Below are 26,200 nucleotides of genomic sequence, written 5' to 3'. Positions count from 1 at the left end.
CCTAGTTATGAAAGTGTGGAAAGAGATTATGTATTTCCAAAATGTACATGTGATGGGTAAAAATATTTTCCTTAGAAAAAGATTAAGGGAGGGGAGGGGAGACTGAAGCAATTTTAGAATGCAAGGAATTTTTTAAAAAAAAATTAAGTGTCTCTGGAGAAGCCTGCATGAAAGCAGAGATGAGAAAAGTAGAACAATAGTAGTCTGGATCACCAGAGAGCAAAAGAGTTATTACTTTTCATGGAAGTATGAACGTACAAAAGTGTGACAAAGAGGAGAGATATGCAATAGAAAACACTGGGAAAGCTCTAAGTGCCAATGAGAAAAAAACTCACACTTACAGTTACTGTGTGTGAGTGTAGATATGTGCATGTGCACTTGGATATGTATGTGCATGTGTATGCATGTGGCGATGGTAACAGTGGGGACTGAGATGTAAGAATAAGCTCACCATCTTTCCATTCTCTTGTAGCTGGGTTAATAATGCCAAAGAGCTCATCATTGGTAACTGCCTTTGGATTGAGATCTGTCCAAACGGGCCGTCGCTTCATGGTATGGTAAGTTTTGTTCAGAGATTTCAGCACCTGAGACTTGCCTGTACCCGCATTGCCCACCACAAAGACTGAGTGTCGAACTGCCAGGAGCTCTTCCAGCTGCACCACCTGAATAAAAAAACCAATGAGAAAAAGACACCATGTTACAAGTGGAAAGGGACCGTGCAGTGTCCTATTTCATTAATCAGCCATAACAGTTTTCATAATGTAAATTCACTTCAGAATTATGTACAGTTAGCCCTTCGGTTGTTATCCCGCCTCAATCCGCAGGGAGAGGCGGAAAATATAAATACATTTTATATTATTATTATTATTAATAATAATAATATCCACAGGGATTTCATTCCAGAGTGCCCCACCACCACCAACACAGATGGCAAATTCTGCAGAACCTCAAGTGTCATTCTCCTCAATAGTGGTGTGACATGTGTGCAACTGCATTGGCATGGCCATGTACACGCACCGTCATTGAGGAAAACAGGTCGAGGCCACCCATGAATACTCCAATCTGTGGATGGCAAGCCCATGGATAGGAAGAGCCAACTGTCTAAACTTTACAAGAAATTCAAGGGTACAACATCTTAGTTCCACAAATGGCAATTCATCATCCATGTCAGCAAGAAGAAAAAATAAACAGTTCTTCTCCAGATGAAAGGTCACAAACCAGGAATCAGATCTAGACAGAAACCCTTGTTGTTGTTGTTAACTGCCCTTGAGTCAACCTTGACTCATTGCGACCCTGTGGATGAGAAATCTTCAAGTCCCCCTGTCCTCAGTCTCTCTGCTCAGGTCCTGCAGGCTCCGGACCGTGTATTCTCTGATCGAGTCTAACCATCTGGTGTGCAGTTTTCCTCTCTTTCTACTGCCTTCCAACTTTCCTAACATCATTGTCTTTTCTAATGATTAATTTTTCCACATAATGCAGCCAACGTAGGACAGCTTCAATTTAGTCATCTTGACTTTCAGAGGGAGTTCCAGCTTGATCTGTTCTAACACCCATTTGTTTGCCTTCTTGGCCATCCATAGTATTCTCAGTACTTTTCCCCAACACCATATCTTAAATGAGTTGATTACCTTCCTATTGGCTTACTTCACTGTCCAGCTCTCACATCCATACAAGATGATGGGGAATAAAATGGCTTGGACAATCCTCACTTTAGTGTTCAGAGTTATGCCTTTACACTTTATGATCTTGTCTAGGTCTTTCATAGTTGCCCTTACTAATCCAAGACTTCTGACTACCTGACTACAGTCTCTGCTCATCAATATTTGAACAAAGTTATGAGAACTCTTTTACTATTTCAATTTTCTCATTGTCTAAGGTAAATTCTTTTAGATCTTCTGTAATCATTTTTTTAATGATAGCATTAATCCTATCTTAGCACTTTCCTCTTTGACCTTACAAAGTAATTGCTCTAGATCTTTGTTTCTGTTAGTAGTATTGTGTCATCTGCATATCTTATGTTAATGCTCCTTTCTCCTATCTTGATTCCCTTCACTCCTCCTGCCTCTGAATCAGCCTGCTCTGTGTATGATGTTTTCTGCATACAGGTTAAATAAATTGTGTGATTGAATGCAATCTTGCCTCATCCCTTTGCTGATTGGGAACCATTCTGTTTCTCCACATTCTGTTCTAATGGCAGCCTCTTGTCTTGAGTACAGAGTATGCATTACAACAATTGCATGTTAGTGCATAGCTTTTCATGATCTATGCAGTCAAAGGCTTTGCTGTAGTCAATAAAGCACATGTAGGCTTTCTTATGAAATTCTCTGGTGTACTTCATTATCCAGTGTGTGTTTGCAGTGTGATCCCCAGTGTCTCTGCCTTTCCTGAATCCACCTTGCACCCCTAGGATTTTTGGGACAGAAACTCTACCTGCAAGAAACAGGAGCAACCCAAACTAAGGAGGATCTCATTCTCTCCGCTAGGAAACAATGTTGTTGTTGTTAACTGCCTTCATGTCAAGCTCAACTCATGGCAACACTGTGGATGAGACATCTCCAAGACCCCCTACCCTCAACTGCTCTGCTCAGGTCCTGCAAGTCCAGTTCCAGGTCCAGGTCCATGTTCAGGGTCCTTCCTGATTGAGTCTAATCATCTGGTGTGCGGTCTTCCTTTCTTTCTACTGTCTTCCACCTTTCCTAGCAGTATTGTCTTCTCATGATGTGGCCAAAGTACAACAACCTCAATTCAGTCATCTTCGCTTTCAGGCTTGATCTTTTCTAAAACCCATTAAACACTAAAATTAGACTTGTCCAAACCATTGTATTCCTCATTGCTATCTATGGATGTGAGAACTGGACAGTGAAGAAAGCCGATCGAAAGACAAGCAAGTCATTTGAAAAGTGGTTCTGGAGAAGACTGCTGAGGATAGTGTGGATGGCCAAAAAGACAAACAAATGGGTCCTAGAACAGATCAGGAAACAACAAAGATACACTAATGAGCAAACAGCAAAAAACTTAAAGAAAACATAACACAAAAAATTAGCACCAGAGGCAAAGCTGTACACAGAGTCCTTAACAAATTATTTTCTTTACAGAGTAAAGAGGAGTTTGTTCTATGACAGGCAAGAAGATACCAAATCCCTATCTACCACATTAAAGCTGGTAAGAATGAAAGTCTCAGCCTTACTTTGAGCACAAAGTTGTCCTCTGGTTGCAGCTTGAGTTGCAGGATGGCTTGCTTTACAAAAGATTCAAAACTGAGGTCTCGTTTTCTGGGGACATCCAAAGCAGGAAAGAGGTCCCCTATCAGGCCCATAAACACAGGCATGTCATCAGTCACAATCTTTGGAACATTGAAATCCCTCAAGGAGCGCATCAGCACTTGATCTTCAGGACGGTCTGGATCTCCCCTCTTGAGGGATCCGGCAACAACCAGGACTGACTTAATCGCACGTAAACCCCAGTCATAGTGATCCTAGTTGGATAGGGAAGGACAAGAGGGTAATCCATTCATACGTAAGCCTGCAAACGCTGGGAAAGCACTGCGATAAATACGCAGCATGCAACTGAGTCTCACTTGCTATTTTACTTTCAAGTAATTGCAATTTGAATCATAACCACCATGCACAGGTAACCTTTCATTTGCCATGGAGCTGAACCCTCCATTGACAAAACTCTCCACTGGTATCATTGGTCTACAAGCTGCCAGCATTTCTCACAACTGGCTATGCTGGCTAGGGCAGATGGGATTTGCAGACCAGCATCCTCTGGAAACTTCCCTGATCCATAGATAGTGGTTTGAATCTAGACTGGCAGCTCAAAAGTTCACTTGGAAAGTAAGAAGAGAGCTTCAGTTGCATTCTACATATTTAACAAAGCATCTCATTTAGTCCAGTATCTGCAGATCTCAGCATGTTATCAAAAGAGCAGAAACCAGCCTTCATCTTATTTTTACTTTGATCCCCAGCTTTTTTTTCCTGGAAGGGCTTTAGGGACCTTTATATGCCAAGAGATAGGCAGTACAGAATTAGTAAGGTGAAAAAAGCAAAGTAAGGAGATGAAATGAGCCTAAACCAAACAAAAAATCATGAGAAATTATGCTTGGAAGACCTCAATTCTAGCATCAGCAGGACCCAGAGAGATCCTCACTTCTTTTCTTCTCTGGAATATGAAGGAGAGGAGAGGAGAGGAGAGGAGAGGAGAGGAGAGAGGAAAAAGAACACCAAGGAAAGCAACTGTTCCCATCTGACACCTCAAAATGCCTTTGAGAGGAAGAATAGGAACAAAAGTGATATACATAATTTGAGTGGCTCATATAATTAAAATCTAACTGTTGTGTGATATTATACACAGTAAGGAAACATACTTACTTGCTTTGAAAGTAGTTCTTTGCATAATTGATAAAGGGTAATGAACTTTCTAGCTAACAACCTGGCTTCTATGAATCCTTCTGCCACCAGCATGATTTCACAGATCAGCTCAAAGTCTGGCACAACCATTGCACAAGGTCTAAGAAAAAAATCCAGATATATAACCAAATTGTATAAGGAAGTTGCCTTATACCAGCTCATAAAACAGGTCCATTGTGTCCAACATAGTCTCTTCTCAAACTGGCAATAACTCTCCAAGGTTTCAGGAAAAGAAGGGTTTTTCCATAACAGCTACTCCTTGAACATTTTAAGCACAGAACTTTTAAGATGACAAAGACTGAGCCTAGGGCCTTCTGCCATGCAATGTATTTGCTGATCTCTGTTCAAAATGCACTGGGAATAGATTGTATACAAACTGAAATATCCAGCACCAGAGACAGGACTCAGACAAAATAAGCAGTATACTAATCTAATGCAGTGATTAACTGCACCTCCTCTGCAGTTTCATAATGATAAAATATTCAAATAACAATATGTTTTTTGTAAAATGAATGCTGAGAAGCAAGATGTTTGCACTATTAGAACCAGGATGGAATCCACTAAGTATACAAATTGATGCATTTTGTATAGTCTATGGACTCTGGACAAGGATTGGCCCCATTCACCAAAGCTAACTGGGTTAAAACTCAGAAGCAACACATTATGCCTGCTTCTCTTGTCTTCACCAAGGCAAAAGGGAGATGCTTACATAAGACACAATGGTCAATACTGTTGGATACAGAGCTTGGAAATTCAGATCTAATTTCCATGGTAGTTAAAGCCTCAATGAATTATTCATCAGCAGATTGCTACATAGTCTCAGTTTTCCTTCTCTAGAATAGGAACAATGGGAGTAGTCCATACAGGACTACTGCAAGAAGGAATGAGGTAAACATTTTGACACACTAATATCAGCAGCAGACACACACTTCATAGACTCTGGAAGAAAATAGATCTGTGTTTTACCTGAAAAGAGCTTTCAAATTCTCAGGCAGCTCTGTACGACCTGCATAGCCAGGATTCATGGTAATGAATATACCAACAGAAGGAACCAATTTAATCTCTTCCCCAAGGAAATTAAAACTCTGTTTTTTGTCTCTTATGGCATCCTGAATACTTTTCACCTAAAATAAGAAAAAATTGGAACATTCATAAGAACACTACAAACCAGCCCAGAAGATTTAATGAAATGTGCAAATGCACAAAAAGAAATCATAGTACACACTAGAATTCAACTAATGTGTCCACGCTGCAACATATCAGAACTTGAAAAGGTTGCTCTTAATTGAAAGGAAACACATTACTGTTTCTTTTTTTAAAAAAAAAGTACTGCAGCACCCAAAATGTTTTATTTTTATAGCATTATAATTCCCTTTTTGAGATGGAGAAACCAAAAACATTTTATTGCAATGTAGCTTCACATAACTACACACATGTATGGAGTAGCATTACAGTACTAGGGACTTTATTTTTCAATACCTGTTCTAATAATGCCCAACATGAAATGTGCCTTTTTCACCACTTTTGTATAATGGTTTGCTACTTAAGATATTCATACCAACCCCAAGGTGTTGTTGTTTTTTCTAAAGACTCATACCCATTTCAGATTCTCTCAGGGTGTGTCTGTATGTATGTGCATATACAGAGGGGTTGGGAGTGGGGAGGGTGACCCCAATGTGCTTCAGTGTATATCTGTTTACATTAAAGCTTATTTGCCATTTTGATGCCCAATGTATTTCTGGAGCTATCCATGATCATCTTTCATCCTGACCATACCACATAATATGTGAACTACAATTATAACTAGCTCACTGCTCACCATGAGCAATCTCCATATTGTTTCTGGAATGTAAAACAGAACCAGTTCCAGTACAAACTCTTCCTCTCACCCAAATAACAAAAAAGGCATATTTATCATCCTCAAATATTGGCCTTTCTAAAATATATTTTAGGAGATCACAACTCACCAGTGTTACAGAAAAAATTACAACTGTGGAAGCTCTGATATAGCCACATGACCTACAAATATGAGCAACAGTACTAGTGTGGTTGCTACCCTGTAGGAAGTTGATCCCATAAACAGCTTTAGGGTGTTCCTCTGTCTCTTCTCAACTATGATTACAACAGTGACCATCATGATTGCTTGAACATAAAATGTTAGATCAAAGAGCCTTTCCTATTATTGACAGAACTTGAAGGCTGGTGTAAGAAGTTGCCACACATGAGATAATTCAGCAACAACATTTATCATGAATTCATGAAAGCAGGAATGAGAAATCTGCTGTCATTGCTAAAGTCATATTCCAAACCAGTACTATTCAAAATGAGCCTGGGTTGAGATAGCTGCCAGGATTAACTGGCCCCAAGAAAAAAGAAATACAAATTGTCCAAGGCATCTAAAATGTGTCTCAGTATATTTTACGATAGCATGCATCTATCCCAGTGTGTAATGGATTTGCACCTCCAACATCACAGGCAAAAATCTTATTAAATAAAATACCCACTGCTCTGGGCCTACAATATTATATCCACACATTCTAGTTATCAATAGGTATAATTTTAATTGACCTCAAAGTGAAGTGAGATTTTGTGAGCTGATGCTTTGAATGTTTAGTGGGGAATGCAGTACATTTCATACAACATATTTCTGTTTGCTCAGTATCTTTATGCTTTCCTGTTTTGTCTTTTTGTACAGCTCATACCTATGAATCCTGGATTTATCAATCAACTACTGTATTACCTTTGTAAAGCTAAATGTTATGATTTTTTTTCTATTGAGCTATTTTCTGAGACAAGGAAAAAACCAGCTTCATCTTTATTAACTTAATCTCAGTATTAATAGTCTGTCATCAAATGCAAACAATTAATTACTATTCTAAGATACTCATGGTGCACATCAGGCACATCCAAATAGTTTTTATATTCCAAATCATATTTGAAACCATAGTGATGAATTCACAGTGACATTGCTCATTTTATCTGAATAGCCAAGTTAATAGAAAAAAGCTGCATCGGCTACATGAGTATACCTCCTTTCTCCTCTAATGAAATTCTAAATTCTTTCTTGGTCTGTGCATACTAATACGTTCAACAGAGGCTAGTTATATGCAGACACAAATCCAGTATCCCTGCCCAGGCAACTGACTATAGTTATGTGGATATATCCTTGAAGTTCCATTTTCCTTTGATGAATCACTTGAGTGTTTCTGCTATCACCTGGATTTTGGTGCACATCTCCAGATCAGGGTGCTAGTCAATATGAAAAAGATTATACCCCTAAATGGTCCTGTCTCTTTCACTGGTGGAATTGTGCCATAGAGATTTGATTACATGCTGATCACCACTACAGGCAGAAACTTATTATGTAAGCATTCTAGCAGAGCTTCAACAATGTATTTTGGTTTTAGGGCTTATTGCCTTAAAAATGCACTTTGATCCAGAAAATGGAGCTGTGTCAAGGTACCTTAAGAATTCCTACTGCAACAAAAACCAACATGTGATCTTGGCATTACCAAATAAAAAACATATGGGTTGCTATGGATCCAGGAAGAAGTGTAGCTCATCCTAGGCCCCATTCCCACTGGCCTATAACATGGATCAGGACACGAATCATGGGTGCATCGTTTCCATTTGAGCGCACATTTGACCCGCATTGCTCCGATATTGTTCCCATTGGAATTCGAATCTGAATTGAATTATCCTAAACAACCCGAATTATAGGTCGATAAACCGGTTTAAAAAACAGCGGCTTTTTAGCTAGTTTTCCTGTGCCTCCTGAGTCTGATTCGCGGCATACGAATGGGAATGACAAGGGTATCTGATTCGGGAACCTGGAGATGGGAGGAGCAGCGTTCAAGGGGCTGGCCTGGAGGTGTCACTCTCTTTGTTCTCTTTCTGCATCATCAGCACCATTTTCTTCAGTTCGCATATCCTTTCCCCCAGTGTATTGGTAAGCAGGGTAAGGCGATTGCGCTACATTGAGCTCCAAATGCAGTAAACACATTACTCCCCCTGCAACCTCCCCTCTGCTCCACATTCACAGACCGATGTATGAGGAGACCCATTCAACACCATTTAAAACTTTTTTTTGTCTCTGCCTCAGCGCCTGAGCAGCAGATGGGCTTTGCAGTACATGCCTGCATGATCACCCCCCCCCCCCAGACAGCCCAGGGAGCAATAGGGGAGGCAAAGGGATTTGGGATGATTTGAGGCTCCTTCTCTCTTCCCGAGAGGAACTATGGGAAGACACAGAAGAGCCTGTACACCAAGGGATTTGAGATGAATAGAGGCTCCTCGTCTCTCTTTCCTCAAGGGAGTCTGGGGAGACACAGAGGAGCCTTGGATGCAAGAGATTTAGCTCGAATAGAGGCTGGACACCAAGGGATTGGGGGCAAAGAGAGGCTCCTCTTCTCTCTTTCCCAGAGGAACCACGGGAAGACACAGAAGAGGCTGGACGCCAAGGGATTGGGGACAAAGAGAGGCTCCTCTTCTCTCTTTCACAGAGGAACTACGGGAAGACACAGAAGAGGCTGCATGCCAAGGGATTGGGGGCAAAGAGAGGCTCCTCTTCTCTCTTTCCCAGAGGAACTATGGGGAGACACAGAAGAGGCTGGGAGCCAAAGGGATTTGGGGTAAATAGAGGTGCCTTCTCTCTTCCCCAGAGGAACTATGAGAAGACACAGAAGAGCCTGGATGCCAAGGGATTTGAGGGGAATAGAGGCTCCTCTTCTCTCTTTCCTCAAGGGAGTCTGGGGAGACACAGAAGAGCCTTGGATGCAAGGGGTTTAGCTCGAATAGAGGCTGGACGCCAAGAGACTGAGGGCAAAGAGAGGCTCCTCTTCTCTCTTTCCCAGAGGAACTATGGGGAGAGGAACTATGGGGAGACACAGAAGAGGCTGGACGTCAAGGGATTGGGGGCAAAGAGAGGCTCCTCTTCTCTCTTTCCCAGGGGAACTATGGGGAGACACAAAAGAGGCTGAACGTCAAGGGATCGGGGGCAAAGAGAGGCTCCTCTTCTCTCTTTCTCAGAGGAACTATGGGGAGACACAGAAGAGGCTGGACACCAAGGGATTGGGGCAAAGAGAGGCTCCTCTTCTCTCTTTCCCAGGGGAACGATGGGGAGACACAGAAGAGGCTGGACGTCAAGGGATTGGGGGCAAAGAGAGGCTCCTCTTCTCTCTTTCCCAGAGAAACTATGGGGAGACACAGAAGAGGCTGGACACCAAGGGATTGGGGCAAAGAGAGGCTCCTCTTCTCTCTTTCCCAGGGGAACTATGGGGAGACACAGAAGAGGCTGGACACCAAGGGATTGGGGCAAAGAGAGGCTCCTCTCTTTCCCAGGGGAACTATGGGGAGACACAGAAGAGGCTGGACACCAAGGGATTGGGGGCAAAGAGAGGCTCCTCTTCTCTCTTTCCCAGAGGAACTACGGGGAGACACAGAAGAGCCTGGGACCCAAAGGGATTTGGGGTGAATAGAGGCTCCCTTTTCCCTTTCCCAGAGGGGAAAAGCGCCTAAGCAGCTGATTGGCTGTGACGTCAAGTGCTTAAGCGCTTGATTGACAGCTGCTTTAAAAAAAAGAGATTCTGGAAGGGCAATGGGAATGAGGAGCAAAATAACCCACTTCAAATTACCACAGGGAAAATACCAATGGAAATAAAAACAGGGGTAAAAAAAACCCCGGGTCTGTTTGCACCCGTTTTTAATGGGAACGATGGGTCAGATTCGAGTTAGAATCCGAGTCAGAATCTGAGTCAGAATCGCAGCAAAATAAGCTGCTTTTTTTGCCCAATGGGAATGGGGCCCTAGTATCTTTCCCAACAACCTGTGCTAAAGTCACCATGAATAGAAAGGAAGCTGGACTGGGTGAGGAATCAAGCTTTTGAGTCAGCATACAAGGAGGAAGAGAACCTTTTCCTCTTCCCAAGAACCTTTGCTAAAGTAGCTGTGAGCAGGAAAAAAGCTGGAACGGAAGAGAAAGCAAGCATTTAAGTCAATAGCTAGTTGTATTCCAAAAAGTTACTACAGTCTAAAAAAAGGGGGGGGGGGATTAACTGCAGGTATGCAAGCAGATGGGACTGTAGTCATCTCCTGTAATGTGTGTGCAATGTTTGTTTTCTTGCCAGAAAACCTCTCTGAGTACACTTCCAGCAAGTACAAACTTGTGGTTCTCTCTTGGAAGAGAAAGTCAGCACACTTCAGCAACTGACTGATACTATTCAGTGTATCAGAGAGCATGAAGACTTCCTGAGTAGAACAAGGGGAGAATTGATTTTACAGAATCAACAAGACAAAATTGCCAAGGAAGGGCCCGAACAGACAGGCCCAAATAAAGCTGCTTTAGGTCACTTTGGAGGTATGCTGTTTAAATGACACATGCATTTTAAGAGGTCAGAAACTGTGCTCCAGTACTTAGGACTGAAGTATGGCTTTGTCACAGCTTCCGGCCTCTTAGGACGCATGCAACATTTAAACAGCATACCTCCAAAGTGACCCGAAGCAGCTTTATTTTGGCTTGTCTGTTTGGGCCCGAAGTTGAAGAGGGCTGTATCATTCAGGAACTAGAGGACAGTCACTGCCAGGAGCAGACCATAAACAAGGGATTCAGAACCACTCAAATTAAGGGATTGCTTCCTACATCTTCATGAAGATAATGTTGGTGAAGATGTCCAAACAGGAAACCAGCAACGGGAGACACTGAAAGATGAGGAAAAAATTAATTTAACCACTAACTGCAGCAAAAAGAAGGGTGCTGGTGGTAGGGACTTATCGCTCAGGGGTACAAAAGGAACTCTGTGCCAGCCTGACAAGGTGAATTGGGAAGTGTGCCATCTCCTTGGTGCACACATTTGGGATGTTACTGGCAACTTTCTGAAGTTTATCAAGAACACAGATCAGTACTCCTTTCTCCTCATTCATGGAGAGCCAACAACCCTAAGAATACTTTTAACTAGATCACCTCAGACTACGAAGTCCTGGGAACGAAGGTGAAAGGTTTAGGGAATCAGGTGGTGTTATTTTCAGTTCTACCAGTGAATGATCGAGGACCACAAAGGGACAGGAAGACACTGCAAGTGAATGACTGGCTACACAGATGGTGTCAACAAGAGAAGTTCGGATTCTGGGAGCATCGTCTTCACTTTGTACACAAAGGACTACTGGCAGTAGATGGGCTGCACCTCACGAAGACTGAGAAGAATATCTTTGGCAAAAGCATGTTGAATCTAGGCTCTAAACTAAATTATTAGGAGACTGGAGATAGCTTAAACATAAGCAATGAGCCCTGGTGGCGCAGTGGTTAAATGCATGTACTGCAGCCACTCACTCACAAACCGCAAGGTTGCGAGTTCAATACCAGAAAAAGGGCTCAAGCTCAACTCAGGCTTGCATCCTTCCGAGGTGGCTAAACTGAGTACCCAGATTGTTGGGGGCAATTGGCTTACACTTTGTAAACCGCTTAGGGAGTGCTTCAGTGCACTGATAAGCGGTATAGAAATGTATTTGCTATTGCTATTGCTATTAAACATCTGTCCAAAAGCAAGCTCTAATATAAGGATGTAAATTCTAGAGGAGAAGCTGAGGGAGAGGATGGGAGCCACAATAAAATTCCCAGTAAAATAAAATATGTGAACAAACAAGGCTTTAGATGGCTATATACCAATGCACAGAATTAGGGAAACAAACAGGACAAGCTTGAAGTCTTAGTGCAGGAAAGTAAATATGACTTTATAGGTATAACAAAGATCTCATGGGATGACTCCCATTATTGGAATACAGTGGGTCTGCCATATCACTGTTCCAATTATCCACAGATTTGAGCACTCACTGATTGCAACAACCCATTTTATTTAATGATAGTGCATGCACACTGGACATGCTAGCATGGCTGTGCCCACACTGCCACCATTGAATAAAATGGGGTGCAACCATCCTCAGTTTTGCTCATCTGTGGGGAGGGGCAGAACCAAAGCCCTGCAGATGGACCATGTGTAACAACTGAAAGCTCTGATCTGTTCAAAAAGAACAGACAAGGAAGAAAAGGAGGGTGAGCAACATTCTATGTCAAAGACAAATTCACTTGTACAGAAATCTATGTGAGTGATCAAACTGGACCAACTGAGAGCATTTGATAAAGATTAATGTAGAAAGAAATAAAAAAACATTGTGGTACAAGTTTACTATAGGCTACCAAAGCAAGATGAGGTGATGGATGATGCTTTTCAGAAACAAATCTCAGAAATCTCCAAGATGCAAAAACTGGCATTTATGGAGGACTTCAGTTATCCTGATATCTGCTGGGAGACTAACTCTGCTAAGCATAGGCTCTCTAACAAATTCCTTATGTGCCTTGCAGATAATTTCCTCTTTCAAAAGGTGGAGGAAGGAATAAGGGGATCAGTAGTCCTGGACTTGATCCTAACCAACAGAGAGGTCACTGAAATCAAAGTATGTAGTTGGTACTTTTGGTACAATTTGTGACCAGCCAAAGAATAGTCCAACACAAATCTTGGATTTCAGAAAAGCTGATGTATCAAACTCAGGGAAATATAGGGCAGAATCTGATGGCTAGAGAGGCTAAAAGAAAAATACAGTCAGCATGGATAGGAATTCTTGAAGAAGGAGCTGCTAAAAGCACAATCACAAATAATTCCAAGGGAAAATATAAATGGGAAATTCTGAAAAAGCCAGTGTGGCTGTACAATAATTTGGAGGAAGTCAAAAGAAAAAAGAACATGTATAAGGCATGGAAGGAAGAACACATCACTAAGGAAAAATACAGATATGTAACCCAAGTTTGCAGGAAAGGTGTAAGGAAAGCTAAAACTCAAAATGAGTTGAGACTGGCTTGGGATTCAAGAAGCAACAAAAGCTTACCCACAGTATCAGGAAAAATATTGGAATGGTTTATACAGAAGTCTGTCTGCAGTATCTTGACAAAAATGCAGTGATTATAGCAGCCAACATGGGTTTGTCGAGAACAAACCCTGCTGAATTGACCTGATATCTTTTTTGATCAGGTCACTAGTTTAGCAGATGGTGGGAATGCTATGCATGTCATTTATCTAGTTTTCAGCAAAAATATGATAAGGTCTTCCATAATATTTTGATTAGTAAACTGATTAAATATGGAATAGACAGAAACAACATTAGATGGATCCATAATTAACTTGAAAATCATACTCAAAGAGTCATCATCATTGGCTGTACTTCATACTAGAAGCAGGTCTTGAGTAGAGTATCTCAAGGTTCTGTCCTAGGGCTATTACTGTTCAACATTTTTATCAATGACTTAAGATGACAGGAGGGAGAGAATCCTAACCAAGTTTGCGGATGATACAGAGAAGTAGCCAATACACTGGAAGATAGGAACAGAATTCAAAGGCTCTTGATAAACTGGAAAGTTGCAGAGAAATAAATGAAATTAAATTTAATAGAGACAAATGCAAAATTCTACATTTAGGCAACAAAAATTAAATGCACAGGTATAGGATGGAGGATACATGGCTCAGCAGTACTACATGCAAAAAGGACCTTGGGGTTATTCTTGATCATAAGTTGAACATGAGCCAGCAATGTGATGCTGCAACAAAAAATGGTGAATGTTATTTTAGCCTGCATTAATAGAAGCATAGTTTCCAGGTCAAGGGAGATAATAGTCTCACCATATTCTGCACTGGTTAGGCTTCATCTGGAGTACAGCATTCAGTTATGGAAGCCTCATATTAAAGACATAGACAAGTTGGAGCAGGTTTAGAAAAGGGCAAAAAGGATACTAAGAGGTATAGAAAACAAAAGATATGAGGAAAGGTTGAAAAAACTGGGCATGTTCAGCTTGGTGAAGAAAATACTGAATGATGTCATGATTATACTCTTTAAATACCTCAAGTGCTGTCACAGAGAGGAGGGGGCAGACTTGTTCTCTGTTGTCCCAGAGGGTAGGAGCATGTCTAATGGATTTAAGTTACAAGAGGCTAGATTTCAAGTGAACATTAGAAGGAATGTTTTTACAGTTAGAGAAGTTTGAAAATGAAACCAATTGTCTAGAGAGGTCGTGAGGTCTCCTGCTCTGGATGTCTTGAATAGATGTTAGACAGCTACCTGCTGGGGATCCTTTAACTGGAGATCCTGCTCTCAGCAGTGAGTTTGACTCAATGGCTCATGAGGCCCCTGCTGACTAAGATTCTACGCCTAAAGACGTCTAGAAGAACAGAACATGGTAGAATTCCTTTGGAAATGTTCTTTTTTCCACCAAGCATCCCTACAAGACTATATGCCTACCAGAAATTGGCCTTCATTATATTCTAGGCTAGGGCATGGGTGAGGAAGGTATGGGTCATGATCATACAGCCTCAAAGGACTTCTTTGGCCAACAGAAATTTTTCACACAAAAAAACCTTCAAAAGTTTATCTGAAAATAGTGTTTTGAGCACAAAAAATGTGTTTTTGTGAGAAAAACAGATTTGTGTATGTGCAAAACCCATGGTTTTTTGTTTCTTTTACACAGAAAACAGCAATCCTCAATTTTAAAAAAAAACATGGAAACAATGTGTATTTCTGTGCAAAATAATTTTCCAAAACACTTGGGTAAGTGTTCTACAAGTGTGTGAAGCCAGCCAGTGCATGTGAAACACCTTATCTCTTGGAATGTGCCATTAGGATTATTAAGAATTCAGTGCTCCTTAACTGCTATGTTGAATATTCTATGTACAAAATTACTCATTCACATACATTTAAAACTATCTGATGAACTATCTCTGAAGAGCTTCTTTGTCTTCTGCATGCTAGTTTCTCCCATTTCTGGAATCCTAGATTCATCATTATTGTTCTTTTGACATGTTTCTATTTAAACCAGTTCTGGATTAAACAACACTTGCTGTCTTGACAACTTGGCAACAGAAAAAAGGAAGGAACAAATTTTATAAAAAATAAAATGAAAAAGTAGCTCAAAGAGCATGATTCACACTTCCCCAAAATATGCCTTTAGTACTACCTTGAAAAGGCAGCTGTTACTTACCTGTACAGCTACCACTGACAGAACCTCTACAGAGATTCTGTTGAACTCATCAAAACAGCCCCAAGCACCAGTTTGAGAAAGGCCTTTGTAAATGTTCCCGCAAGACTGCAACATAGACAGACAATAGCAAAATTACCTAAAGAATTCATTTCAATAAAAAGTGTATAATCTATTTCCAAACTTGTAAGCAATTTAGGAAGTTCTGTAGGCACTTATTAAAGAGCAGTAAGCAGAACTGAAGACAGAAGCAAATGACAGTGGCGCTGAATGTGAATGAGATTCTGTATTGTACATTATTATTACATGTGCACAACACTCTCACTTAAAGATTATTGGTGATGATCAGCTGCCATCTGGCTGCCTGGAATAACTCTGAGCCCAAATAGATGAAGGAAGATCTCTGGAGCTGCTCTCTTAGATCAAATGGGAAGGAGTGATGATCCATCCAGTTAGTTCAATAAAGTGCTTATTAAAACATAAAGAAGAAACAAAGTGAATTTTTGTGAAAGAAAAATTTTGTGATATCAGATCTTCTACTAAAAATAAAATTTCTGGATAGAATATATGTATGTATATGTATATGCATCTGTGTACACACACACACACACACACACACAGAGAGAGAGAGAGAGAGAGAGAGAGAGAGAGAGAGAGAGAGAGAGAGAGGCATTCTGTTCTTTATTTGTATTTTAACCTGGCTTCTGTTGCGGGATCCTGCAATCCTACTGAAAGAGAGAGAGAGAGAGAAACAAAGCAGATCTCTCAAGCTTGAGGTCTGGCAGACCCTGACATTGGTTGCCTGGGCTGCCAACATCAAGTTTCAGCAGCAATACAGCCAAAGCAGGTGAGAGGTAGCTTTATTTCCAAGAATTTTATCACATGACAAAAGAAAGCATGCTGTTGAAGCATTTTTGTTCTGTTCCTGAGGAAGACAGTTGTAAAAGTGTGTCTTTTGTTGTTATGGAAAAATCTGTTTGGCAAAAAGCATGCTTTTACCACTGTTTCTTTCTGGAAGGAGAATGGAAATGCTACAACTGCATGCAGCAAGGCAACAAGAAAACTCTCTCTCTCTCTCTCTCTCTCTCTCTCTCTCTCTCTCTCTCTCTCTGCGTCTCAGCTTTCTTTTGTCATGCAATAAGGTTCCAAGTTAACTGCTGAAAGCAACTCTTTCACAATGTCTAACTTCCACTGGTGGGTCCCCAAAACTGTTTCTGAAACAGGGGAACCAAGAACAAGAACCTAAGCAAGAGTTCTTAAAAACAAGGAACTTGACACAGAACAGACAGTAAGGTACTGTCATTTGGAATAAGGAGCAAAAAGAGCCATGGGGAAGAAATCTGCACAGAAGAGTTCAGTTTTATTTTTTATTTTTTTAAAAGAGAGACATGGGTGTATAGGTAAAGAATATGGTAATATTTTTGAGCCCTTACTATTCATTTAATAGCAGTTTGTGGAGGAGAATTTCCCAGTGGGGTAATGCCTCAACAATAAGAAAAAAAGAAATAATGTAAAATATGTGAACTGGCAATTTATCAAAATCAACCTTTAATACAGTTACTCTCCCTCTGCAAAATGTAGCAATAATTATAGTTATTTAGATTTCCGTATAGTTGTAGATGTCTTGTCCTCCTCATATTAGAATGCTACTTTTTCAGGATAAAGCTTTATACTTTTCTACACAGGAACAACAGAAGAAAACTGCCACTTCTGCAACAACCCTTGGGAAAGTTAAACTCTCTTTCGTTTTGCCTACATTCCTCCAGAAATGCAGTTTCTCAACCATTACCTTGTAATCCATTTGCTCTGAACAATTGAAAACATACACCATGATGCCAAGAGCTCGGCCCAGATCTTTGGTGGTCTCAGTCTTCCCAGTACCGGCTGGCCCAGCAGGAGCTCCACTCATAGTGAGGTGCAAGGACTGAGTGAGGGTGATATAGCACCTTCCATGTTCAAACAGGGGGAGGAAAGGATAAGAGTCAAGTCCATAGTACCTAATCCAGCAAGCTGCAGAGCAGTCAACTGAGAATTTGCACTTCTTTCTTACATATCTTTATAAAGGAACAATGCAGACTCCAAGCAAATCATGGAAGACTGAGTAACTTATGAATGTTGTGGGGGCCAAGTGAACCAAAGGAACCAAAGGAACCCAGAGTGTTCTTCAGTCTGTGCTGCAGGTAAATTATACTGGATGTGCTCTATCTTCCATGGTGTAGGTGAAACCTGAAACATTTTCCTCAGTCCACACAATGCCAGGAAGGAACATTAAGCAGCTCAGTTTTCAAATTTATGCTAATCTTAATGGTTACCTTCTTTAAGGCACTGTGGCTTGGAGGCCTACCTCACAAATCACATTTTTTAAAATATTTTACTGCAGTGGCTCCTCTTCCTGGCTTTAAAAAAAAACAGAAAATGTATTAGCTAGAAATGTATTGGAATGAGAAGGACCCATCCTTATGATGCACAGGAACTGCAAAATCAAATATGCTTCAGAAAGGACAGGTTGCTTACCTGTAACTGTAATTCTTCAAGTGATCATCTGTGAATTCACACAAATGGGTTATTCTGCACCTGCGCACTTAGCTTCAGAACTTTCTGGAATCACTAGGGAAGACTTTTTGGCAGTAGCTCTGCCCATCCCCTATATAAGGCCCCAGTCTTCCCGCCCTTTCTCAGTTCCATAAGGATGCCATATAGCAGCATCATAAGGAAAAAAGTGAGCAGGACACAACTGAGGGGAGGATGGGTGGGATTTGTGTGAATTCACAGATGACCAGGTTTTTGCAAAGAGAAAAACATGTTCCCACAGCCCACAAAGCTATGTTGTTCTGTGGCTGGTGCCATCACCAACATCATCATCAAACTTCATCATTTATACCTGGCCATTTCCCAAAGATTAATAATAATAATAATAATAATAATTTATTTATATCCCACCTCTCCATCTGGATGGGGCAGCTTACAATAGAAGTAAAAATACAACAATATAGAATAAAACCCATTATCCCTGCACCAGCACAACAATTAAAATTCCCTTATAAGAATAAAGTGACACCCAATTATTAAAACAATCAGATAATCCAGCAACAACAAAGAGATGGGTACATAAGATATTCTGTATGGTGACCATGTCAAGGGTGACTGAGTGAGTTATTCTGGAAAGACCTGTCAGAAGAGATCCATATTGACAGCTTTTGTAAAGCTGTCAAGATTGGTAATGTTTCGGATCTCTTCTGACAGGCCATTCCAAACTTTGGGAGCAGCAGCTGATAAGGTCCTCTGGGTGACCGCAGCCAGTCTGGTCTTTATTGGTTGCAGTAAGTTTTTCCCAGAGGACCTTAATGCGATCCTGCAAGTAGGTTGGACCCAGGTCATGAAGGGCTTTAAAGGTCATTACCAACACCTTGTACTGTACCCAGTAACTAATAGGCAGCCAGTGAAGAGATTTCAATATAGATGCTTTATGGTCACTTCTAGCTGTCCTGGTGACCAATCTGGCTGCCGTATTTTGAACCAGTTGAAGTTTCCAGACTAGTTATAAAGGTAGCCCCATATAGAGTGCATTACAGAAATCAAGTCATGAGGTTACCAGCGCATGTAATACTGTTGCCAGGTCCATCAGTTCCAGGAAAGGACGCAACTGGCATATCAGCCAAACCTGATAACAGGCACTCCTGACTGTCACATTCATCTGATTTGACATTAGAAGTGACGAGTCTAGAAGCACTCCCAAGCTGCGAACGCAGTCCTTTAAGGGGAGCATGACCCCGTCCAGGACTGGTTGACTTATCCCTATACCTGTATTAGGGTTCCCAACATCAAGTACCTCCCTCTTATCTGGATTCAGTTTCAGTCTGTTTTTCCTCATCTGGTCCATTACCACTTTAAGGCATTCGCTGATAGGCAAGATGCCATTCCTGGTCAATATTGTCATCTGAGACATGGAGAGGTATATCTGGGTGTCATCAGCATACTGATAACACCCTGCCCCATGTCTCCAGATGATCTCTCCCAGTGGCTTGATATATATATATATGGAATTGCATTGGGGACAGAATGGTGCTCTGGGGGACGCCAGATTTCTCTTTTTGAAGAGCAGCTGTCCCCAAGCCTCACCCTTTGGGTCTACCTAAGAGATAGGATTGGAACCACTGCAAAGCAGTGCCTCCAACTCCCAACTCTCCCAGGCATTCCAAAAGGATATCACTCATCTTCTCTGATGTAAAGCTTTCCATGCTCTCACCTGTCTGTGAGAGGAGTGATGACTAGGCGTGGTGTGTTCCCAAGGTATTCATAGGAATAAAGGAATTGGGCATCACAAATGTTTGCATAACAGTGCTTCTCCTCATCTGACCACCTATGACGGAGTTGTGACAGCCAAAGAAACACCTGTGCATTGTCAACCTACAAGAGCAGAATGGAAAAATTAATATAAAACAGCCATGGAGAGGACAAAAAGTCCCGCCTGATCATAGGTGTAATAATAACCCACACTGCGGTTGGCCCACACAGGTCCTCTTCAATACTCATCCTCATGCAGCTCCCCCTTGCACATAGTTTTGGTGTACCTGTATACACTAGAAGAGGCAAGCTGCCAAAGTAATGGGGCTACAGAATGAAAAGGGAGAAATGAATTATAAGTAGAACCAGCAGGACTCAACTACGAACAAAAGAACATGCAACTACTTCTGTAGGCCCAACGTATCTCCATACTTGGATCTACTGATTCTCAAACAGTAGCCCATGGCACTTCATGGCATAGCAAAGTTCCAAAAGCACATTGTGCAATACTCCGAAAGGCCATGAGTCATTCTGGACTGGAAAACTAACAATAACAATAATTTATTACGGAACACAGCCAGTACAAAATAATAAAATGTTTACAAAAATTACATTGCATTGCATCCATTGGAAACAACATAGTCTAGCATTTCATATGAATATATATATATATACACACACACACACACACACAGCGCGCCTTCGGCTTATGCAGGGGATCCATTCCGAAACCCCCCCCCCCCCACGTAAGCCGAATTCCGTGCATGCTCAAGCCCCATTAGAATAAATGGGCTTGTGCATGTGGTAGCGTGGTGGCGCAGCAGCACACACACACCACAAGCGCGCGCCCCATTCATTCCAATGGGACGCGACGCCCCTTGCACCCCACGCGTTCCCGTGCGTATGCTCAAATCCACGTATAGTGTGCCCGCATATGACACAGGCGCACTGTACATTTAAATGTCAAGGATAAAATCCAGAGTCGTGCACCTAAATGGATTTAACAGTATATTAAATATATGAGTATAACAAAGATAATTGACTATCTACTATCAGAGTATCACCGGAAGAAGTTATAGTAATTTACTGCATCTGTTTTAAAAAGTTTTTACAACAAATAATAGCAGCTGCAAATAATTTAGCAACTTTGGTAGTTACATAGTCACTGCTGTCTGCAAGAAGATAGTCCACATAAAATTTCTCCTACCTGCCAGGAAACTGTTGAATAAACAGGGTTATAAACAGGGCACGTTGTTCAGAATAAAGGGAGCAACAAAGGAGAATATGGTTAATAGATTTAATTTCTTCAGAGCCACAAGAGCAGAGCGGCATTGGTATGGTATCTTTTTAAATCTGCCTTCCAGTACAGCAGATGGAAGGATATTTAATCTTACAAACTGGCAAACTGAGTCAAGGTGGATGCTCAAGTCTTTGAGTGTGCCTAAAGCTGTTCTTTGGATCTGGCATTCAAAAGCTGTCCTCTCACATAAAATTCTCCATTTGCTACTATCTCAATGATTCACTTTGTTTTGGTGGCTTTTTTAATGTTAATTCAATTTCTATATCTCTGGGGAGTCGGATTAAATTTATATCCCACATTTCTACCAAAAGGGAGTCAAGGCATTGTTTGTTTGTTTGTTTGTTTATTTGTTGAACTTATATCCTGCATTTTTTCTCCCAAATTGGGATCCAATACTATATTATAATATAGTAACATGAAAAACAGCACTAAAACAAAATAAATATAGAGCCAAGGCATGTAAAACATCAAAGCTATAATAACAAACAGCTGAAGGCAGTTTCAGTGCATCACTCTATGGGCCATAGTCAATAAAAAATATCCTGGCCTGCTGGTAAAATGTTATCAAAGATGGGGCTAGGTGGGCAAAGTGCAGTCTGGGAGCTGCATGTGGCCTTTGGAGCTCCGAAGTGCAGCCCCTGAAGCCCCCAAAAGCCACAGACTCCACTATTTTTAAAAAATCCTGGGCAATTTTTCATACTCTCCCAATCTGAGTCCAATGGCTCAACGTTGTTGCAAAATGCAGTGGTTTTGTCTATGCTGCCGCCTCAATTCCCTCCCCCCTTCTATCTTGCAAAAGCCCAGCAGCCCAACAATTAGCCAAATTTCAAACTGGGAGTAATATTTCACTCAATTCCAATTCCTGTCATTTTTGTCCTCTTGGTGTGTGTGTGGGGGGGCCTTCAAGATATGTGCAGGACTTGGAGTAGGGCTGGGGGCGCTCAGAATTGTGTGAGAAAATCAGCCAGAAATTTTGTTTTATGGATTCTAAAATCATAGAATCTCAGTGTTGGAAAGGACCATAAGGGCCATCTAATCCAACCTCCTGCCATGCGGAATACCACCAGAGGAGGTGAAAAAATTGCCCCCACCTCACCCCCTCCATAGTTGTCAGCCCCTGAGCTAGACTGACTTCCCTCAGCAAGGATTTCCAGAGCTTGGGAGCACCACCTAGAAGGCCCTCTCTCATATTCCATCCAAACATGCTTCAGATATCGGCAGGACAAATGGAAGTGACTCTCCAAAGAATGCTAAAATCCAGGCAGCTGTCTGAAGAACATGATCTTCAAAAAACCTGATTGCATTTCATGTAGAACTTCATAAATCACAGCTAGTATTTTGAATTGTTCCTGGAACAAACAGTACAGTCGCCCCTTGAAGTCCATGGACTTGAGATCCACGGAGGGGTGACCACCATTAACGTCAATGGGCCACACACCCCATTCAAGCCTATGGGCTTTGAATATGCACATGTTTTGGAACTCGTGAAGGGGTTCGGAACGGATCTCCCATGACTTCCAAGGGCCAACTGTATTTTGACTTGTGTCTGGATTCATGGCCCAAAGAATAAAAGGGGAAGGGGTGTTAGTAATCTGTCAGTAATATAGTTTTAGCATTTCTGAATCAGTAGAGGTTTTTGAATACTCTACAAAGACTTATCCCATTATCTAAGTAACATCCCTAGGTTACCCCTCCTGGTAACAAAGGGTTAATGAAGTGTAGGCTTTACAGTTTCATCGGGAGGGGGGACATCATCACAGTGAAGCATCAGGGATCATTGCAGTACAACTGAACAGTGAGATGGCCAACTTGGGAGAAACTTCCAGATGCTTCCAAGGAAAGTAATAAAAGTGTTAGATGACCAGGAGACAGTCTAACAAAGAAGAACAAAAGCACACTTGGGGAGAAGGTGCTACTTTCCCACATGGGGTGGGGAGCTTGTTGAGACTGGACAAAAGCATACAGATTCCTAGCTATCCCCATAAACATCAAGGACAACAAATCCCATCTGTTTCTTGAACAGCTAGGGAATGCTTAGTTTAGGTGCATCAGGGCATACATTTATTTTATCATCTTGGCTGGAATGATCCAGACCATTCTATAACATGTATTCCCTAAGTCTGCCCATAGGGAACGTGCCTTTCATGAAGGAAGATATCTTTTGCTAACATAGATGTCTTGCTTAGAATAAAGCCTTTCCTTTAAAGACTCCTGTCTCTCACATTCTTTTCATGTGCCTTGCTTGGCCTGGGCATTACCCCTCCAGAGAAAGTGCAAGTGGAACCCCTAAAGTTTTTCACTGAATTACTAGGGAATCAGTGGGTGGCAGTGTAGATGATTTCAGGGTCTACCACTCCTGCTCAGGAGGAGCAGAAACAGAACTCACTAAAATAACAAGACTAAAAAAGATGTAACTAGGGCATATGTCACCATGCTCAGAACTCACATTTTAAGGAAGAGGCTCATCTCAAGCACTATGCAAAAGCATTCCTGTTCACTGCTGAAATCTGAGCTGATTAAGCTTCAATTTATTTTTCCCCATACAGTCCATTACCAACAGCAGACACTGATTCAGATTTTCAGTGCAGGGTTCAGATGGAAAAGAGAAAGACAGAGAAAGGAAAGGGAAGGTAGACTTTAGATGGAAAAGAGAAGCTGAGGTGGCTATCATCAGCATATTGATAATAGCGAACCCCCCAAACCTAAGGCCTTTTCACACTACATAGCTATAGAACTATGGCCCTGTACAAACGGGCCCTTTAGCACGTCCTGGCGATGTGCTAGGGTTGCCTCGAGGTGCCGTTTCCAGACGCCCCACAACCCTAGGATGTCACCAAGACATCACAGCTGTGCGGCGCCGTATACATGGCGTGCACAGCTGTGATGTCACTGCTGCGCGCCATCCAGATGGGCATGCACGGCAGTGATGTACTCGCACCGCCGCAGGCAGTTTGCGGCAGCGCTAAAACTGTTTTTCAGCACTCCTTTTCTTTAGGCATAGCCGTGCCGCGCAAAACAGAGGCAGCTCCCGGCCGCCTCTTTCTGGCGGTCTGTATCCTGCCTCAGATTCCACTCTAGCTGCCATGGTTCTGTCCTATGAAGTCCTATGGAGATCCCTTTGGGGCGGTCTGTACCACCCCAAAGTTTGGCTACCAGTCCTGAAAGACACCAAACTCAAGACCCAGTAAATACAAATGAAAATCTCCCAGGGTGATGGGGATTGCCAGCAAACAATGGATCATTAATTAAATAGACACCTTGGGGCCTTGCCATTCAACAACAGAACATTATACAGATTAACATGTAACTCACTTCCTCTCAACCAGCAGTATATATACCCCACTCTCTTCTATGCCAGCATTCTCTGAAATTGTTAGCCACAGCTGCTGGCGAAACGTCAGGAATAAACTCTTCTAGAACATGGCCTCATAGCCCGAAAAACCCACAAAAAACTATGGATGCCGGCCATGAAAGCCTTCGACATCACAAACTACAAAGCCCCCAGGACCTCACAGAATGCAGTCATGGCAGAGTGGAACCATCACGCTGGTGTTTATCACACAGAGGAGACAAATGCCCTTCTCCCATTGTTAAACTGTGTTAATCATGCAATCAGGGGGGAGATTATCACACCCCCACACACTTATCCTGTTGTTCTCCTGTCTGTAAACAGTAATGGGCCTGTCATGTGGTATTAATGGGAGTTAATACAGGAATGACAGGACCATTTCTGTTTACAGATGGAAGAACAGGATAAGCACAAGGCGGTGTGATAATCTTCCCCCCAATTGCACACTTAACACGGTTTAAGACTCCACTATAACCATGTAGGGTGAAAGAGCCTCCTAGACAACCTTCCCCAGGAGGTCTATTCTTTCAGATAGATAGATATAAATATAGGTAAAGATATATTTCTTTCAGCTTTTGAGGTAAAATGAATAAAAACAGAATTGAACAAACAAACTTTGGAGCACCCAAAGACCCATTCTTCGGGTCTTCTCCATAAAGAGTTGCTGGGAAAGACCTTACAACAAAATGGCTGTATCTTGAGCTCTCTGATTTTAACTTTTTTCCCCAACACAAAGTGTAAATGGCTTAATAAACAAAAGAAGTGGTAGTTGATGAGGCCAAGGTCTACACAGAGGAAAGAAGCCTGGTAAAAACATAGCCTACAGCTCTTCCAGAGCAGAACCAGCCCATCACCATCTTGACTTCAATCATTTTATAACAGGCAAAACGTAACCCTGAACTGTTATGCATGTACACAGCAAGGCAGTGACAATGTCACTTCAATGCATTCCCTGGCCAAACCAAAGCTGCCCAATAGGAGACTGTAATTGTTCCAAGACAAATAATATAGGCTGTTGTTAGTGTTGTGTGACAAACCTTCTGAGCGATCATCTTGGCTACCACATCTCGAGCATGTACATCGATAGTACAGATGGTCATGATCTTCTGCCTGTCACCCTTTGAGAGCTGGCCAACGAGCATGGTGATGAGGGTATTCAGCTGAGTCACCTGCTTCTTATAGTACTCCTTCATAGCATTCTCATAGCCTTCCTCCAGTCTGGCGAAAGCAATCCCAACCTCTGTGGTCCACCAAATCTGGGTACAGGTGAGTGCCACCTTCAAAGGAGGGGGGGGGGTCAAACCAGCAGCCATCTCAAAGTCAGCTAGAACAGACTTAATTTGAGTGTGTGCGTGTGCATGTGTGTGTGTTTCATTCAATCACACATACACAATCACTTTATCATACCCTGCATTTTTTCCTGGAAATAATGAGAGCTTGCATCTTAAAAGAAATAACATAAAACAGATAATATGTACACAGAATAAAGATTAAAAAATAAAATTAGACAGAGCATTTTCATCAAAATGTAACTTAACTACTGATTGCATTATAGTATTTCATTGACAGAAAAATATCCATGAAGAGATGCAGAGGGAAATGTTGCATTTAAAAGTAAAATAACAATAGCTACTTCCTTCCCACAGCTAATCTGTTAGTTTCTGTGTGCACAGAAAATGCTAGGCTACAGAAACATTTGGCCTGATCAAGTAGACTCTTCTTAAAAACATTTGAAGGGAGCATCGAAATGGAGGCCTAGATGCCTTCAAGTTCCTCTCCATGGAAAGGCTACACAGATTTTCATAGAATCACAGAATCATAGAGTTGGAAGAAACCACAGGGGCCAT

The 26,200-nt window shown here is 41.7% G+C and overlaps 2 protein-coding genes across 2 annotated transcripts in view; both read right to left on the bottom strand.

Annotated features, from left to right (window-relative positions):
* LOC149322050 (dynein axonemal heavy chain 9-like) overlaps nt 1–5,467 on the bottom strand; it is a 261,190-nt gene extending 255,723 nt beyond the window's left edge. Inside the window, exons 1-4 of the mRNA XM_089533794.1 lie at nt 5,376–5,467; nt 4,371–4,509; nt 3,188–3,475; nt 452–662 (exon numbers count right to left, since the gene is read on the bottom strand). Of these exons, the coding sequence (XP_089389920.1) occupies nt 452–662; nt 3,188–3,475; nt 4,371–4,509; nt 5,376–5,434 (697 nt within the window). The 5' untranslated portion in view covers nt 5,435–5,467. The remainder of the gene's footprint in view (nt 1–451; nt 663–3,187; nt 3,476–4,370; nt 4,510–5,375) is intronic.
* A 10,327-nt stretch (nt 5,468–15,794) lies between these two features.
* Nucleotides 15,795–25,546, bottom strand: LOC149322049 (dynein axonemal heavy chain 9-like). The gene is made up of 4 exons (XM_089522196.1): nt 25,391–25,546; nt 19,667–19,827; nt 17,210–17,366; nt 15,795–15,888 (listed from the first exon to the last, which is right to left on the bottom strand). Exons 1-4 carry the CDS (start codon nt 25,544–25,546, stop codon nt 15,838–15,840), a joined length of 525 nt encoding a protein of 174 aa, XP_089378322.1. The 3' UTR covers nt 15,795–15,837.
* Between the last annotated feature and the right edge of the window lie 654 nt (nt 25,547–26,200).

This window comes from Sceloporus occidentalis, unplaced genomic scaffold (assembly GCF_023333645.1).
Source record: "Sceloporus occidentalis isolate IW3139 unplaced genomic scaffold, rSceOcc1.0.p SCAF_1, whole genome shotgun sequence".
Lineage (NCBI taxonomy): Eukaryota > Metazoa > Chordata > Lepidosauria > Squamata > Phrynosomatidae > Sceloporus > Sceloporus occidentalis.
This window is presented reverse-complemented; position numbering and strand designations above follow the sequence as displayed.

What these genes read in the sequence shown, in the direction of transcription:
- LOC149322049 (XM_089522196.1), bottom strand. Translation starts at nt 25,546, where the DNA reads ATGAAGGAGTACTATAAGAAGCAGGTGACTCAGCTGAATACCCTCATC. An exon ending in ATCACTCCTCTCACAGACAG is followed by an intron (nt 17,367 to 19,666) that starts GTGAGAGCATGG and finishes TGAACATGGAAG; the next exon opens with GTGCTATATCACCCTCACTC. An exon ending in CAGAGCAAATGGATTACAAG is followed by an intron (nt 15,889 to 17,209) that starts GTAATGGTTGAG and finishes TGTTTTAATAAG; the next exon opens with CACTTTATTGAACTAACTGG.